The sequence below is a fragment of the Actinia tenebrosa genome, unplaced genomic scaffold (genome assembly GCF_029948245.1).
Source record: "Actinia tenebrosa isolate PJP-AT-01 unplaced genomic scaffold, QUT_ActTen_1.0 PGA_scaffold12__29_contigs__length_12842862, whole genome shotgun sequence".
NCBI classification, from domain to species: domain Eukaryota; kingdom Metazoa; phylum Cnidaria; class Anthozoa; order Actiniaria; family Actiniidae; genus Actinia; species Actinia tenebrosa.
Window position 1 is genome coordinate 4,379,799 of NW_028292572.1, and position 15,164 is coordinate 4,394,962.

At 41.3% G+C, this 15,164-nt stretch overlaps 1 protein-coding gene across 1 annotated transcript; it reads left to right on the forward strand.

The window, feature by feature from the left end:
- Positions 1 to 3,300: 3,300 nt before the first annotated feature.
- On the forward strand, positions 3,301 to 6,289 carry LOC116299998 (uncharacterized). Its single transcript, XM_031708735.2, has 2 exons — positions 3,301 to 3,850; positions 4,005 to 6,289. Exons 1-2 carry the CDS (start codon positions 3,301 to 3,303, stop codon positions 6,287 to 6,289), a joined length of 2,835 nt encoding a protein of 944 aa, XP_031564595.2.
- The last annotated feature ends 8,875 nt before the right edge of the window (positions 6,290 to 15,164 follow it).

A 15,164-nucleotide genomic window follows, 5' to 3' on the forward strand; every position in this document is an offset into this window, starting at 1 on the left:
TATTCAAATATTTAGTAAGTTTCGCTCTCGTATTGTATTTGCAGTTTACGATCATTCTACATTAAATCACGAAAGAGATTAGAACCTTGCTCTCCGTGGTACTATTGTATTGATCAGTAAAGTATCCCCGAAAGCTCTTCAGTCCCTACCACATGATCTGGTCCCGAAATTCGAGACATTTCATCCTGGTAGTTACAGTAAAATATCGACCTCTAAACTTCTGCTAAGGGTTGCCTTTGATAACCAAATCAAACGCCATTATTCTGGATTTCGCCATTTGATCAAAGCATGAGCGTAACAAGCGAACCTCCATTCCTCGGTATCCAATCAGTTGACGCCGACGCGTCCTTTGAGACACATGAGCCGGCAAAAAGTGTCATTACTGGTCCGGCCCCTGACCGTAGAACCTCTTCCAGAAGAAAGAAATTAACTGAAAAGGGAAAGAAATTCCAGCTAGAGTTGTTAGTGAACAAAAGGAACTCCGTTTATTCGAAGCTCAAAGAACAGATTGTTAAAATAAATAACATGCGTTCATCACCGGAAGTAGACAAAGAAGCTTTGGAAACCACTCGTGATCATTTAGACGATCTCAAAGATAAATTCCATGACGCACACTTAGAACACGACGAATTGTTAGAAACGGATGAGGAAAAAGAAGCTTCCTATCACTGGTTTGATTTACAAGACCGAGAATACACGGAATGCAGGATCAGACTCTGTGAGCGTATTCAAGCTATCGAGAGAGAATTGTACAAATCACAATCGGATATATATAGTTTCAGATCAAGCGTCAAATCGGCTAAATCAAAGGCATCCAAAGCCAGCTGTTCCTCTAAATCCTCTAAATCTAGTCTATCTAAGGCACTTGTAAACGCATCCACGAAGGCGGCGAAATTGCAGGTTGAAATGGAGTTTCTAGAGCAGGAAAGAGAATTAAGACGGCTGGAAATAGAGAAAGCAATTGCCATAGCAACCGCAGAGGAGAAAGCAATAAAGAGGATTATAGAAGAAGAAAATAAGTCATCCTTCAAAGACGAGGTTATAAGTGTCAAAGATAAAACAGTCTTAGATGAAAACGACCATAAGTCCGAGAAACGCTTTCCAGTTAAGGTCAAGATTGAAAAGAGTTCTTCCCTTAATGGTTATGCGCCGTTCAAAGTACCAAAACCTACCGAATCCTCTCAGTCAATGAGTCATGATCTAATTTCTGCCCTGCGAGAAATAGTTCAATTACAAGCTAAACAAACAGAACTAAGTTCCTTGATTGTTAACCAGCAGAGGATAAATCATTTAACGGTCAAAGAACCACCCATCTTCTCCGGTGATGCTTTTGAATACCCTGCCTTCGTGACCGCCTTTGACTCTATCATCGCTGCCAACGTGCCTTCTGACAGAGATCGCCTATATTTCCTCGAAAAGTACACTCGTGGTAGAGCAAACGATGTTGTGAGAGGTTTTCTAGCCATGCCTTCTGACAGCGCATATACAGAAGCCCGCAAGATACTAAATCATCGCTTTGGAAACCCAGTCTATGTAGCAGAAGCATACAAATCCACTCTCCGTGACTGGCCGCAGATAGAAGACGGAAACAGCAGTAAACTACAAGAGTTTTCAGACTTCCTTGTTCGATGTGAAGACGCAATGAAATGCATGCCAAGTTCCGCCGATATAGACAACACACAAATGCTTCTTCATGTTTGCGCCAAACTGCCGTCCTATGCTGGTGTGAAATGGTGCCGTCACGCGCATGAGCTTCAAGCAAGAATGAAAACAACGGTGAAATTTAACGACCTTGTCAAGTTCGTGAGAGAGGAGGCCGAGTTAGCAAACGATCCTGTTTTCTCCCCTGATGCGCTCAAAAGAGAGAAGAAGAAAGCCGCAACCAGTGCCAGGGTAAGGACGAGCAAACCTGGAAGTACAAACTTTAAGCCCAAGGCAAGCCAATCACTCGTCACTTCAACAACCCTCGGCAATAGTACAACCAATCCTTCTCATCAGCGCACCAATATCTCGTCCTGTTCTTTGTGCAGTGGTCACCATGCTCTCTCAAAGTGCAGTAAGTTCTTGAATCACTCAGCAGAGGAGCGCAGCAAGATTATTCGCAATAAGAGACTCTGTTTTAGATGCTTTAGAGACGGACACATATCGGCGCGGTGTCCCTCGAAATCAAGCTGTGAAGAATGCGGCAAACGGCATAATACGCTGTTACACGGGGTAAAGCCAAGGCCCAAGCCAAACCACCAACAGTCTACTCAGTCCAATACAGAGTCACCACCATCCACAGTAGAAAAGAACCTGAATGCTGTAAACCAGCCAATGAAGACTCCAGTCATTGATTCCAACTCCCACGCCAGCAGTGCAACACCCAACCAAGATAACGACAGCAAGATCATCACTAATTCGAAAATAGTTCCAGTGATATTGTTCCACAAAGATAATCCGGAGAAGGAAGTAAAGGTCTACGTGCTACTCGACGATGCAAGTGACACCACTTTCCTATCCGCAAAATCGCAGCAACACCTTGGCATCAAGGGTGTGGAAATGAGCTTAAACCTCCACACCATGCTTGGAAATCAGAAGATTCCTGTAGAGAGGATAGATGGCCTAGTGGTGCAACGTCTCGATAAACGGGCTGAAGTCGAACTCACGAAGGCCTACACAAGAGATAAAATTCCATCTAGGCCAGATCAAGTCCCAAGGCCAGAAGTAGCAGCCAAGAGGCCTCATTTACAAAAAATCCAAGATAAGATACCGGAATATGAAGAGAACCTTGAAGTCGGACTTCTGATCGGCTGCAACTGTCCTAGGGCGATCAAGCCAAAGGAAGTAATACTGGGCAAGAGTGAAGAACCATACGCAATCAGGACATTGCTTGGATGGTGTATAGTTGGCCCCGTAGGCGAGTCAAAGGGAGAAGCCCTAATAGATTCCAACAGTCATCGCATCTTGTCACGTTAAGTGATTCCGGATACCAAAGACAGTCTTAGTTTCGTTATAACTAATCCTTCTAAAGAAGTTATGTCACCGGCTGTAATCAACCGCATGTTTGAAATGGACTTTGCTGAGTGCAACAAGTCATCACTGCGGGGTATGTCTCAAGAAGACAGGTGGTTCATAGAGATAGCTGAGAAGGGAATTCACCAGTGTGACGATGGTCACTATGAACTTCCATTGCCTTTAAAGAATTACAATGTCAAGCTCCCTAACAATAAAGCAATTGCGCTCCGTCGTCTGAATCATTTGAAAGGAAGATTCCAGTCCTCAACCAACCAGAAATACTGACAAGACTACGTGGCCTTCATGAATAAAGTCATCGAAAATGGGTATGCAGAGAAGGTACCGCAAGAACAAACCAAGCAGGAATCAAGGAGTAATGTCTGGTACATTCCTCATCATGGGGTATACCATCCAAAGAAGCCCAAAAGAATTCGGGTAGTCTTCGACTGCGCTGCTAATTACAAGAATGAGTCCCTGAACAAGCACCTGCTCCAAGGCCCGGACTTAACTAACAACCTGACAGGAGTGCTATGCAGGTTTAGACAGGAACCAATAGCCTTCACGTGCGACATAGAGGGTATGTTCCACCAGGTTCGAGTCAATGCAGAGCACAGGGATCTTTTGCGTTTTCTTTGGTGGGATGGCGGAGATATTACTAAAGAGCCTCAGGAGTACAGAATGACCGTGCATCTGTTCGGAGCCACTTCGTCTCCAGGCTGCGCGAACTTTGCTTTGAAATCCACTGCTAACAGTTTTGAGAATGTGTTTGGTACTGCTGCTGCAAATTTTCTACGCCACGATTTTTATGTTGATGACGGCCTCAAGTCTGTTCCTTCCGTAAAGAAGCGGTCGAGTTAGTTGACAACATGAAGCAGATGTGTAGTCAAGGGGGATTCAGACTGCATAAATTCGTATCCAACAGCAAGGAAGTAATCAGGAGTGTTCCAGAATCAGACAGAGCTGACAGTGTCCAAAGCTTAGACCTAGATCTTGACTTTTGCCCCTAGAGCGCACGCTTGGTGTCCACTGGTGCATAGAGTCAGACTGTTTCCAGTTCAGCATCATGCCACGAGATAAGCCTTGTACAAGAAGAGGAATACTTTCTACTGTGAGCTCTATCTTTGATCCTATTGGCTTTGTCGCTCCACTCTTGTTAGACGGGAAATCGATTCTTCAAGAGTTATGTCATCTTCAGTTAGGCTGGGACGACCCGATACCGGACGATGTTAAGATGAGATGGGACAAATGGAGAGGAGAGCTAGTAAGCCTTCAACGTATCTCAATTCCAAGGTGCTACAAGCCCAAGGACTTTGGTGAAGTCGTAACCGCAGAACTTCATCATTTCTCAGACGCAAGTATCAAGGGATACGGTCAGTGCAGCTACCTGCGATTGACGGATGAGCACCAAAGAATCCATTGCTCTTTCGTTATGGGAAAATCACGAGTAGCGCCAATAAAACAAGTAACCATTCCTAGATTGGAGCTTACAGCCGCTGTGTGTTCCGTGAGAGTCAGTCAACAAATTCACCAAGAATTGGAGTACAAAATCGATCAAGAGTACTTCTGGACGGATAGTAAGGTAATACTTGGATACATCGCGAATGAAAGCAGGCGTTTCCACGTGTTTGTCGCTAATAGAGCGCAAGAAATTCAAGAAAGCACCCAAATTGAGCAATGGAGATATATCGAATCCCAAGAGAATCCTGCTGACGAAGCCTCTAGAGGAATGACCGCGCAAGACCTGTCAAACTCTAGATGGATCAAAGGACCAGCATTTCTATGGAACAAACATGCTCAAAGGCTACTCAACAATCAAGACAGCTATACGCTTAGCAAAGATGATAAAAAGATAAAGAAATCCGTCGCTATGGCAACCACAGCAACGGTGAATGCAATGGCTTATCCAGGATTTGCAGAAAGGATAGAATACTTCTCGGACTGGTATCGCGCCAAGCTTTCAGTGGCATTGTGCATGCACTACGTCAAGTGCCTGAAAGAGAGAGTCAACAAGATGAAATCTGAAAGAACTGCAGAAGATCTAAGAATAAGCGACCTCGAAGTAGCAGAACAGGTCATTATTCATGAAGTTCAGAAGAAAGCATTCAAAGAAGAGCTAAGCACACTAGAGAAGGCCAATCGTCAAGACAGCAGCATCAGTCAAGGACTTGTCGCTACAAAGGAGCATAGTTCGCTGTATAAGCTCGACCCAATTGTAGATGAAACCGGCACCCTGCGGGTTGGCGGACGCCTCAGACATGCTGACCTCCCAGACAAGATCAAGTTTCCAGTTATTTTACCACGTAAAAGTCATGTTACAGCGCTACTTATCAAGCATTTTCATGAACGTACAAGTCATCAAGGAAAGGGAATGACCCTCAATGAAATACGTTCAAATGGATTCTGGGTAATAGGTGGATCCTCAGCGGTCGGTAATGCAAACTTGTCCTGCGTTAAGTGTCGGAAAATGCGCGGAACTGTACAAGAACAAAGAATGTCAGATTTACCCAAGGATCGCGTGGAAAGTGCTCCCCCATTCACCTACTGTGCTGTAGACTACTTTGGCCCCTTTATGATTAAGGAAAGACGCAAAGAACTGAAGCACTACGGAGAGCTTTTCACATGTATGGCTTCGAGAGCCATACACTTGGAGACAGCAAATTCCTTAGAAACGGATTCTTTCATCAACGCTCTGAGGCGGTTCATCAGTCGGCGAGGACCATTACGGCAGCTTAGAAGTGATCAAGGAACGAACTTTGTGGGTGCTCGCAGAGAACTGTTGGAAGCCCTAGAAGAGATGGACCATAAGAAAATAAAAGCAGAGCTACAGAAGAATCAATGCGATTGGTTCTCCTTCAAAATGAATGTACCAGCTGCGAGCCACATGGGAGGAGTGTGGGAGCGCCAAATACAATCTGTGCGCAGTGCACTCTCTTCCCTGTTGCAGAACAGTGGCACTCAACTGGACGACGAATCTCTTCGAACGCTGATGTGCGAAGCTGAAGCAATCGTCAACAGCCGCCCCCTCACGGTCAACCAGTTGTCAGATCCTAACTCCCCTGACTCCCTGACACCAAACCACCTGCTGACGCTGAAGTCAAAGGTTGTGCTATCTCCCCCTGGTGTTTTCCAGAGTGCCGACGCGTATTGCAGAAGGCGTTGGAGAGGAGTGCAGAAGGCGTTGGAGAAGAGTGCAGCATTTGGCGAACCAATTCTGGACGCGCTGGAAGGAGTTTTTACTCAGCCTCCAGGAGCGCCAGAAATGGATCCGCCCTCGTCGAAATCTTCGAGTTGACGACGTAGTTATTGTCAAGGAAGAACATCAGCCTCGTAACAAGTGGCAGCTAGCTCGAGTATCAGCTGTAATGCCCAGCCCAGATGGGCAGATACGGAAGGTCCAAGTAGCCCTTGCGGATGGTTGCTTAGACGACAATGGTAGACGCACTGTCACACCAAGGTACCTGGAGAGACCGGTGCAAAAGTTGGTGCTGCTGATGCCTGCAGCTGATGATAACTGAGAAACCGGGGTAATTCCCGGCCGAGGAGCCTGACAAGTTGCAGTTATCAAGAACTTTGATTGAACATTGATCGAACTTTGATTGAACTTTGCATTAAATCAATGTGAAATATTAATATTTCAGGGGAGCCATGTAATAGACAACGAGAGCCCTTTTATTGGATTATTTGTTTTTAGTTCCTGTTTAATGTTTGTGTTTGATTTGTAATCTGATTCTTTAGCGTTCCCACGCGCATATAAAAGTAATTTAGCATCGTTCTATAATAGTTAGTTTTTCCTAGTTTTCCTAGTGTTTTGAGTGTATTATTGCGTGCGTTAAATTCAAAAGAAGCGTAGCCCTTGGCAAGCGGGACCGATATGTAAGTACAATTTTATTAGTTTTCTTAATTAGCAAAGTTTCATAATCCATTTAGTATATGTACAAATATTGATCTGTTTTAATAGAAATCGAATCTAGAGTATCTTTTAGCCCTTCACAGTGGTAGCTTTAATTTGATTCAAGATTATATAGTGATTTTAAGTGCGTCATGAAATGTATTCAAATATTTAGTAAGTTTCGCTCTCGTATTGTATTTGCAGTTTACGATCATTCTACATTAAATCACGAAAGAGATTAGAACCTTGCTCTCCGTGGTACTATTGTATTGATCAGTAAAGTATCCCCGAAAGCTCTTCAGTCCCTACCACATGATCTGGTCCCGAAATTCGAGACATGTCATCCTGGTAGTTACAGTGTGGAAGGCATATGACATCGGAAATGGAAAGCTGTTTCCTTATGACGAAGTATATGAAAGGCATCTTGGACCAACAGCACTTAACACCCAAGAGGGCATTAAAGGCTTCTTTGAGCCTCCAGTGAAAGCAAAGGAATGGGATCGAAAAGGAAGCGAACCACCAAGTACCCAGAAGCCAAATTCAGATCAGCAAATACAACTCTTTGAATGTTCCTTTTCTGGATGCACAGAAGTGTTTAGCACATTTTCAGATCTAGAGCTACACCTTAATGTTAGTCAGCATACGACTACCAAGCAAGAAAACAAGGAGAGCCGAAAAAGTCGAAAAAGACATGAGGAAATCTAGAAACACATCCGACGAGCGTCAGTTCAGTCGCAAAGAATGGTTAACTAAAACTCAGATCAAAGGTTTCGTTTCTCGACTTGCCGCAAAATAACGCAACCAACAAGGAGTACTCGCCGGGTTTTCAAGTGAGCAAGAAGAAGATATTGAATGCTTGGTGGATGACACGGAAATGCAAGATCTTATGACGCAGATCAATGACGAAATTGGACTCAAGCATCCAATAACATACGACATGTACGACATTTATGATTAATATCACCAAAACAAACTGTCCGCTTTTAATGTTCAAATGCTCAAACGAATCCTGACGCAACTAGAAATAACGTTTAAATCAAAAGACAAGAAAGGCAGTGCTAATCAGCAAATTCAAGGACGTGATTTCAGGGTGTGAATGCGTAAAGGCATGATTTCTGGTGTTTGTGTTGGAAGGGGGTTATCAATTGCATTGGTTTACAAACATTATTTGAGAATGTCCTGCGATAGCTGAATATTATTATTACCTTTATCACGTCAAAGTCATTAACGTACATAAAGAAAAGGCGTCGTCAGGGGGGATCCAAAACCAACGACCACCCCTTTAGACCTTCAGGAGAAAATGTTTAAGCTTCCAGCGGCCCCTAGCAAACTGCTCCAGGAACAGTGGAACCTTCAAAAAAAATCACCTAGTGACGCCTATATGCAAAGAAGCTCATATTTCAACACACGTTTTGTATTCATGCTTGTCTGTTTGTACCCATAGAAACCAGCAGACAGGTTGAATGCCACACATTGTGTTTATATTGCAAAATTCAAAGTTTCATTAAACCATTTTATTCAAATGAATGACTAATGCTGGAATGTGAAGCTAAGGTACCGTATTAAATGAAAAAAGACAAATGATACCACAGGCTGGATGAAAAAATATAATATATTTTCTTACCTGAACAATTTAATTAATAGTATAGTGCAATACAAAAAAGAAGTGGATATTCTTGATTTTTCGTCCAGATATAGGCCGCATCCTCCTTTCAATTTTCCAGAAAAGGAGCATACCTCCATTTTCTAAGACAACAAGTGGAAGAGAAGACTTTGTAAACAACACCATAGTAGGTTGGAAAGTCGTGTATTTCTTAAAATTTAGCCGGTGAATTGTAATTTTTGCTGCTCTTTCTACTTCAATAAAAGCTGAAGGACTCTTTAAAGTAATTTTCCTGCATCAAACAAATATTAGAAGAGCAACAAATGTTACCTAAGCTAGCTGGTCGGTTAAAGGCAGCAAAGATGGAATGTTGGGATCTCGACTACACACAAATCACTGAAAATATTCGTGCTTAAAGGGTAGAGCAGCTGCTGAAACAGCTAATCCGGCTTGAAAAGATACTATTAAATACTAATCCATCTACTGGGAGCCAAGTAAGTAAAATAAGTACAAGTTACGCCAATCCGAGAGTTATGATAGCGTGGAAGTTCTTCAACCAAGCAATTTTAACCGATGTAGCCAAAGTTTGAAGGTTTGCTACTTTTTCAAATTCGCCGCTCTGACAATTTTTTTTTTTTTTTTCTTGTTTTTAATAAACCAACATTAGCCCAAAGCCCACATCTCTTCGTATCTTCACCAGCCATTCCTTTTTCAATTGCTCGTCCCTTGCACGGCCTGGTAAGCGGTGAAACTTTAAATCAGGATGATATCGAGAATCTCCGTTACACAAGGGAACACAACAATGGTACGAAGAATTTTTCTTGGTATGTGATGGCTCGTCGGGAGTTCTAACATCTACAGCGAATATATGTAAACATGGGTTAGTCTTGACTTTGGACGTGGAATCACTCTCACAAAAAATAAACAAATCGGCCATTAAATGCCGTCCAATTACAACTGATCACCATTTACAATCTAAACTGTTATTTTAGAGATTTTAGAAGTCCAATAATTGAAAAGAAACCAAAAAAAAGGAGAGTTTTGAAGTACATACCTTGCGAAGTCGCCATGTTTTTCAGCCATCGAGCGGGCCAGCGGTGACAAATGTTTCGCGATAACGCGATGAATATTGTTACTTCGAACCAAAAATCGAGTCCAAAGGAGAGAATTTAAGATGATCTTACTGTTTTTGTAGATAGGGCAAAAGGATTAAGCGTTTTGAACGATGAAACTATTGTATAAAACCACGCGTGCTTGACCTCTTAGAGCTTTTGTTTACTGGAAGGCTTGCACTCCAGTTTTGTGTTGCTAAGCGGTATCCAAGCACGTGACCACTAGCTGCAAAGGGCCCATTAAACCCACTTGAAGGTAAAATTCAATGCTGTGTTTCTCATACATGTTAAACTTAATTTCCTTGAAACTTTCGTCAATTATAAAGTATCTTTTCTAGTTTAGAAAAATACCAATTATTATTTGTTTGTTATTTTGTATATAAAATATTCGTGCCTTCAAGTAACCGATGTATCAACTCTTTTAGCAACAAGCTAAAATGATCAAAATGTTTTTTGGTCGTTCTCCAAAAGTATTGCATTTCTAATATAGAGGCTTGGTGGGAAGTTTTCTGACATATTGAAGTTACCGAATCGTGCAAAATCTCTGAGGGTACAATCATCTTTAGTCCTTCGATAGTCAAATTATAAGGCCTAAAATTCAAAATGTCATAAATTCAAGCATATCTAAGCTTCGAAAATTAGCACCAAAAAGATGCCAATAAGCTAAACAAGCATTAGAGGTTGAAGGGTAAATAACAAAGTTTTAGCAAAAAAATAATGTTCTAGTCTGCAAACACGTTAAATTATTTTTTATTCAAAGTAAACAATGGGTTATTTGCAATTTTCCTCATTTTCAACCTAGCTTGGAAACTCAATAAGCATTTAGCGAACTACCCTTGGTCATAAAGAGCTAAAATCCAAGAAGTAATTAAGTGGTTCTATAAAGGAATTTCAACCGAATACACAAGTCATTGAATTCTCGTTCGAAGCAATACAGCATTTATAGTTTCTTCGAGCTTCAGAATTCTTGTATTTCGTGATAGAATTACCTGTAAGCTGTTATTCAACATGAATGCTGAGCTTTTGAAAGCTACAAAGTAAAAAAATGTGCTTATTTTGAGAATATTTGAAAGAAAGAATTCTTGATCTAAAGTTGTTGTTCTCATTTTCAACCGCGGACCGGAAGTTTGGAAAAATCAAATAAGACAGATTTTGTGGTGACCAGACATCTTCAAACATTCAGCCTTAGCAAATGTACTGACATAGTCAATGAATCTGATTTATTTCTCTGCCACGCAGGCAAGTATAATTACAGGTATTTCATATTCAGCCATTTGTTAATGACTTCAATTTGTGTTTTGCCATTTATCGACCTTATTCTTTTCTACAATAATTAAAGGGGGACCAGCACGAAAATCATCCAAATTTTAATTCAGCTGAAACCTTTACTGGAATAACCCTTGAAGGTCTAATAATCACTGGTTAAAGTTTTTTCTGATATTTGGGTGGGAAGTATTATATTTTTACGAATTTTTATAGCAGTCTGTGACGTCATACAATCAACACTAAACATCGCTCCCAACATTTTTTGTATTTTTGTAATCAAAATGTCCGCTAGTTTTATACTCAGTCAGACCACAAGTTCGAAAGTTAAGTTTTAGAAATAGGTCTAAAGCTTAATGAAATGAAGAAGACTAGACCATCACCAGTAACAGCACCAATCCGCAGAGGAGGAAGAAGGGCCCCTTTTCAGCGACAAGGCCCCAAACTAACGGATATCTGCAGAGTGTGCAATGGTCAGGGTCATTGGGCCCGAAGCTGCCCGAATTTAAATGGAGGAAAGGCTGGTCAAGGGCCCCGGCACCAGCCTTGAAAGTCCAAAAAGGGGTCAACTATCCGTACAAACCACCTAGAGATATAGGAATTAATACTGCTCACACTGCAAAAAGAAACACCACTCATGGCACGAGTTAATACCGAAGAAAGGGAAGACACTTTGAAGAAACTAGGGATTGATCTATCACACAGTGTGTCAGACAGAAATGAAAAGAGTCCAACACCATATTCACTTAAAACCAGATAGAGTGCCAGTGAAGCAACCACTACGTAGGATACCCATGGCATATAAAGATGAGGTGAGAAAAGATTTAATAGCAATACTTGAGGATGGAGTCATTGAGAAGTCAGTATCACAATTGGCCAGCCCCCTGTTCATTGTTCGTAAACCATCTGGAGACTTGAGAATATGTGTTGATTACAGGAAACTTAATGAACATACAAAGATTACAAGTTATCCAATTCCCAACATCACAGAAGCTTTAGACCGGTTAGCAGAGGATCATACTTTACAACAATTGATATGGTCTCAGGTTATCATCAAGTTGAAACTGCCCCAGAGGACCGTGAAAAGACAGCGTTTGTATCGCCATATGGGTTGTTCCAATATTGCAGAATTCCTTTTGGTCTAGCAGGTGCCCCAGGCACATTCCAGTCAGTAGTTGAAGACATGCTGCAAGTTCTAGATGCAGAGGACATGCTGGCTTACCTTGATGATGTCATTTGTTTTCATTCTAATTTTGAGGAGCATTTAAAGGGAGTCGAGAGATTGCCATAAGGCCATAAGGTCAGGATTCAAGCTGTCCAGGAAGAAGTGCCAGTTTGTCACATCATTGATAAGGAAGGAGTACGACCACAACCAGAGAAGATCGAAATTATTCGTAAATGGCCAACACCAAAGGGTGGAAAAGGGCTAAGGAAGTTTCTTGGAGTTTGTACCTTTTGGAGGAGATTTGTAAAGGGTTTTTCGGAATGTGAGAAATCTTTTATTACACTAAAAGAACTGCTGTGCACCTCAGTAACACTAGCTCTGCCGGATCGAAATGGACGGTTCTCTGTCACATGTGATGCATCAGACCGGGCTGTAGGATACTATCTGGAACTGACAGAAAAAGATGGAAAAAAGCGTCCTGTCGCATTTGGTGGCAGAAAGCTCAACAAGTCAGAGAAAAACTATTCCACTGCTGAAAAGGAGTGTCTGGCAGTAGTCCAAGCAATGAAAGCTTATCGACCTTATTTGCTTGGACAGGAGTTTGATTTATAAACTGACCATGAATGTTTCACATGGTTACTTACCCGATCCTCAGAAAACAGTGGGCGACTTTGGAAGAGGACGGACAGGCTCCAGGAATTTCAGTTCAAAGTTCATCACATAGCAGGAAAGAAGAACATTGTAGCAGATGCTTTAAGTAGAATCCAAAGTGTCAGTGTGTCTGAAGAGAAAGGTTGGTCACTCCAGTATGTCAGAGAACAGCAGGATGCTTGTCCAGTACTCAAAGAAGCAAAGAAATGGTTATCATCACGATCAGTACCGGCAGCAAACAAAGTGCAAGGGAGGGAACTAAGAGCCTTCCACAGAGAGCTAAGCAACTTAATCTTGTCAAGGGAGAGTGAGGAGACATCAAGAGTAGTAATTCCAGCCAGTTTAAAGGAGAAGGTAATTAGTATGTTTCATAATGATGCTGGTCATTTTGGGGGGACAATTTGGCCTTTCATGGCAGCGGATGTTGACAATTAGTGTACGACATGTAAACTTTGCCAGCAAAGGAGAAACCCCATACCAGGAAACACAGCACCGCTACAACCAATCATAACTACCAGGCCTGGAGAGCTGGTAACACTAGACATAGTGGAAAACCCAAAGAGTCAGCAAGGAAGTCAGTATTGCCTAGTAATGATTGATCATTTCACAAAGTGGTTAGAGTTGTTTCTCCTAAGAAATCAGAAAGCAGAAACCATAGCCAAGAAGATAATGGATGGATGGATATCTCATCATGGAGCACCAGAGCAGTTACTCAGTGACCAAGGGAAGAATTTGACTGGTAAAGTCATAAGTGAAATCTGCAAGTCGCTAGAAGTGTTAAAGACACGAACCACACCTTTCCACAGTCAGATGGTGCATCAGAACAAGTATAACGACAGTTAATGCAATGCTTTCTAAAGTTGTTGAAAGCGACCAGAGAAACTGGGACTCATACCTCTCATCTACCAGTTTAGCATATAATACAGCAGTTCATAGTAGCACCAATTTTACACCTTGTTATTTAGAGTTTGGGAGAGAGCTTCGTTTGCCAAATGATCTGGTCGAACCATTGCATGTCAGGAGTGAAGCCAAGTCACAGTCAGACTTTGCCAGTCAAGTGAGGTCACGGCTAGAACGTGCATACAAAGTGGCCACAGAAAGCTTGTCTATGGCACACAACACACAAAAACACTACTATGATCGCTGGGCTAGGGCCCGCACCTACAAGAAAGGAAAGTTGCTCTTGTGGTTTGATAAAAAGACAGTAAAACTAGACAGTTAACTAGATCAGTACATTTGCTAAGGCTGAATGTTTGAAGATGTCTGGTCACCACAAAATCGGTCTCATTCATTTTTCCAAACTTCCAGTCAGCGGTTCAAAATAACAACTTTAGATTAAGAATTCTTTCTTTCAAATATTCTCAAAATAAGCATATTTTTTTACTTTGTAGCCTTCAAACGTTCAGCATTCATGTTAAATAACAGCATACAGGTAATTCTATCACGAAATACAGGAATTTTGAAGCTCAAAGAAACTATAAATGCAGTATTGCTTCGAACAAGAATTTGATGACTCGTGTATTCTGCTGAAATTCCTTTACAGAACCACTTAATTATTTCTAGGACTTTAGCTCTTTACGACTAAGGTTAGTTCGCTAGATGATTATTGAGTTTCCAAGAAACGTTTCCTTGTGAAAATTTGGAAAGTTGAGCACCACAAAAGTCACGATGAAACGATAGGTTGGTTAAGGATAAGGTAGGTTGAAAATGACGAAAAATTGCAAATAACCCAAATTGTTTACTTTGAATAAATAAAAAATTTTACTGTGTTTCCAGACTAGAACATTATTTTTTTTGCTAGAACTTTGTTATTTAGGTATTACCCATCAACCTCAAATGCTTGTTTAGCTTATTGGCATCTTTTTGGTGCTAACTTTCAAAGCTTAGATATGGTCAAATTTAGAACATTTTGAATTTTAGGCCTTATAATTTGACTAGCAAAGGACTAAAGATGATTGTACCCTCAGAGATTTTGCACGATTTCGTAAATTCAATGTGTCAGAAAACTTCCCACCAAGCCTCTATATTAGAAATGCAATACTTTTGGAGAACGACCAAAAAACATTTTGATCATTTCAGCTTGTTGCTAAAAGAGTTGATACATCGGTTACTTGAAGGCACGAATATTTCATGTACATAATAACAAACTAACAATAATTGGCATTTTTCTAAACTAGAAAAGATACTTTCTAATTGACGAAAGTCCTAAGGAAATTAAGTTAAGCATGTATGAGAAACACAGCATTGAATTTTACCTTCGAGTGGGTTTAATTTATTCCAAAAATTGGAAATTAAGGTCTCATAAAACACTTGCCGTTTCCATGGCAACAATAGATCGTTTTCAGACGACGTCACAAGTTTTATTGCCGCCTTGTTGGTGCACCTAAAGTCACGTGATTCGGATGTAAACGTACGTAAATATAACCAAAAATCAGAATTTCTGCAAAGTTATAATGTCTTCTTGTGCAAAACCTTCGACTCCTA

Excerpts from the sequence above, each read along its gene's own strand:
- LOC116299998 (XM_031708735.2), top strand. The coding sequence starts at position 3,301 with ATGAATAAAGTCATCGAAAATGGGTATGCAGAGAAGGTACCGCAAGAA. Across the intron at positions 3,851-4,004 it reads TTCCGTAAAGAAGCGGTCGA|AGCGCACGCTTGGTGTCCAC; the intron begins GTTAGTTGACAA and ends TTTTGCCCCTAG.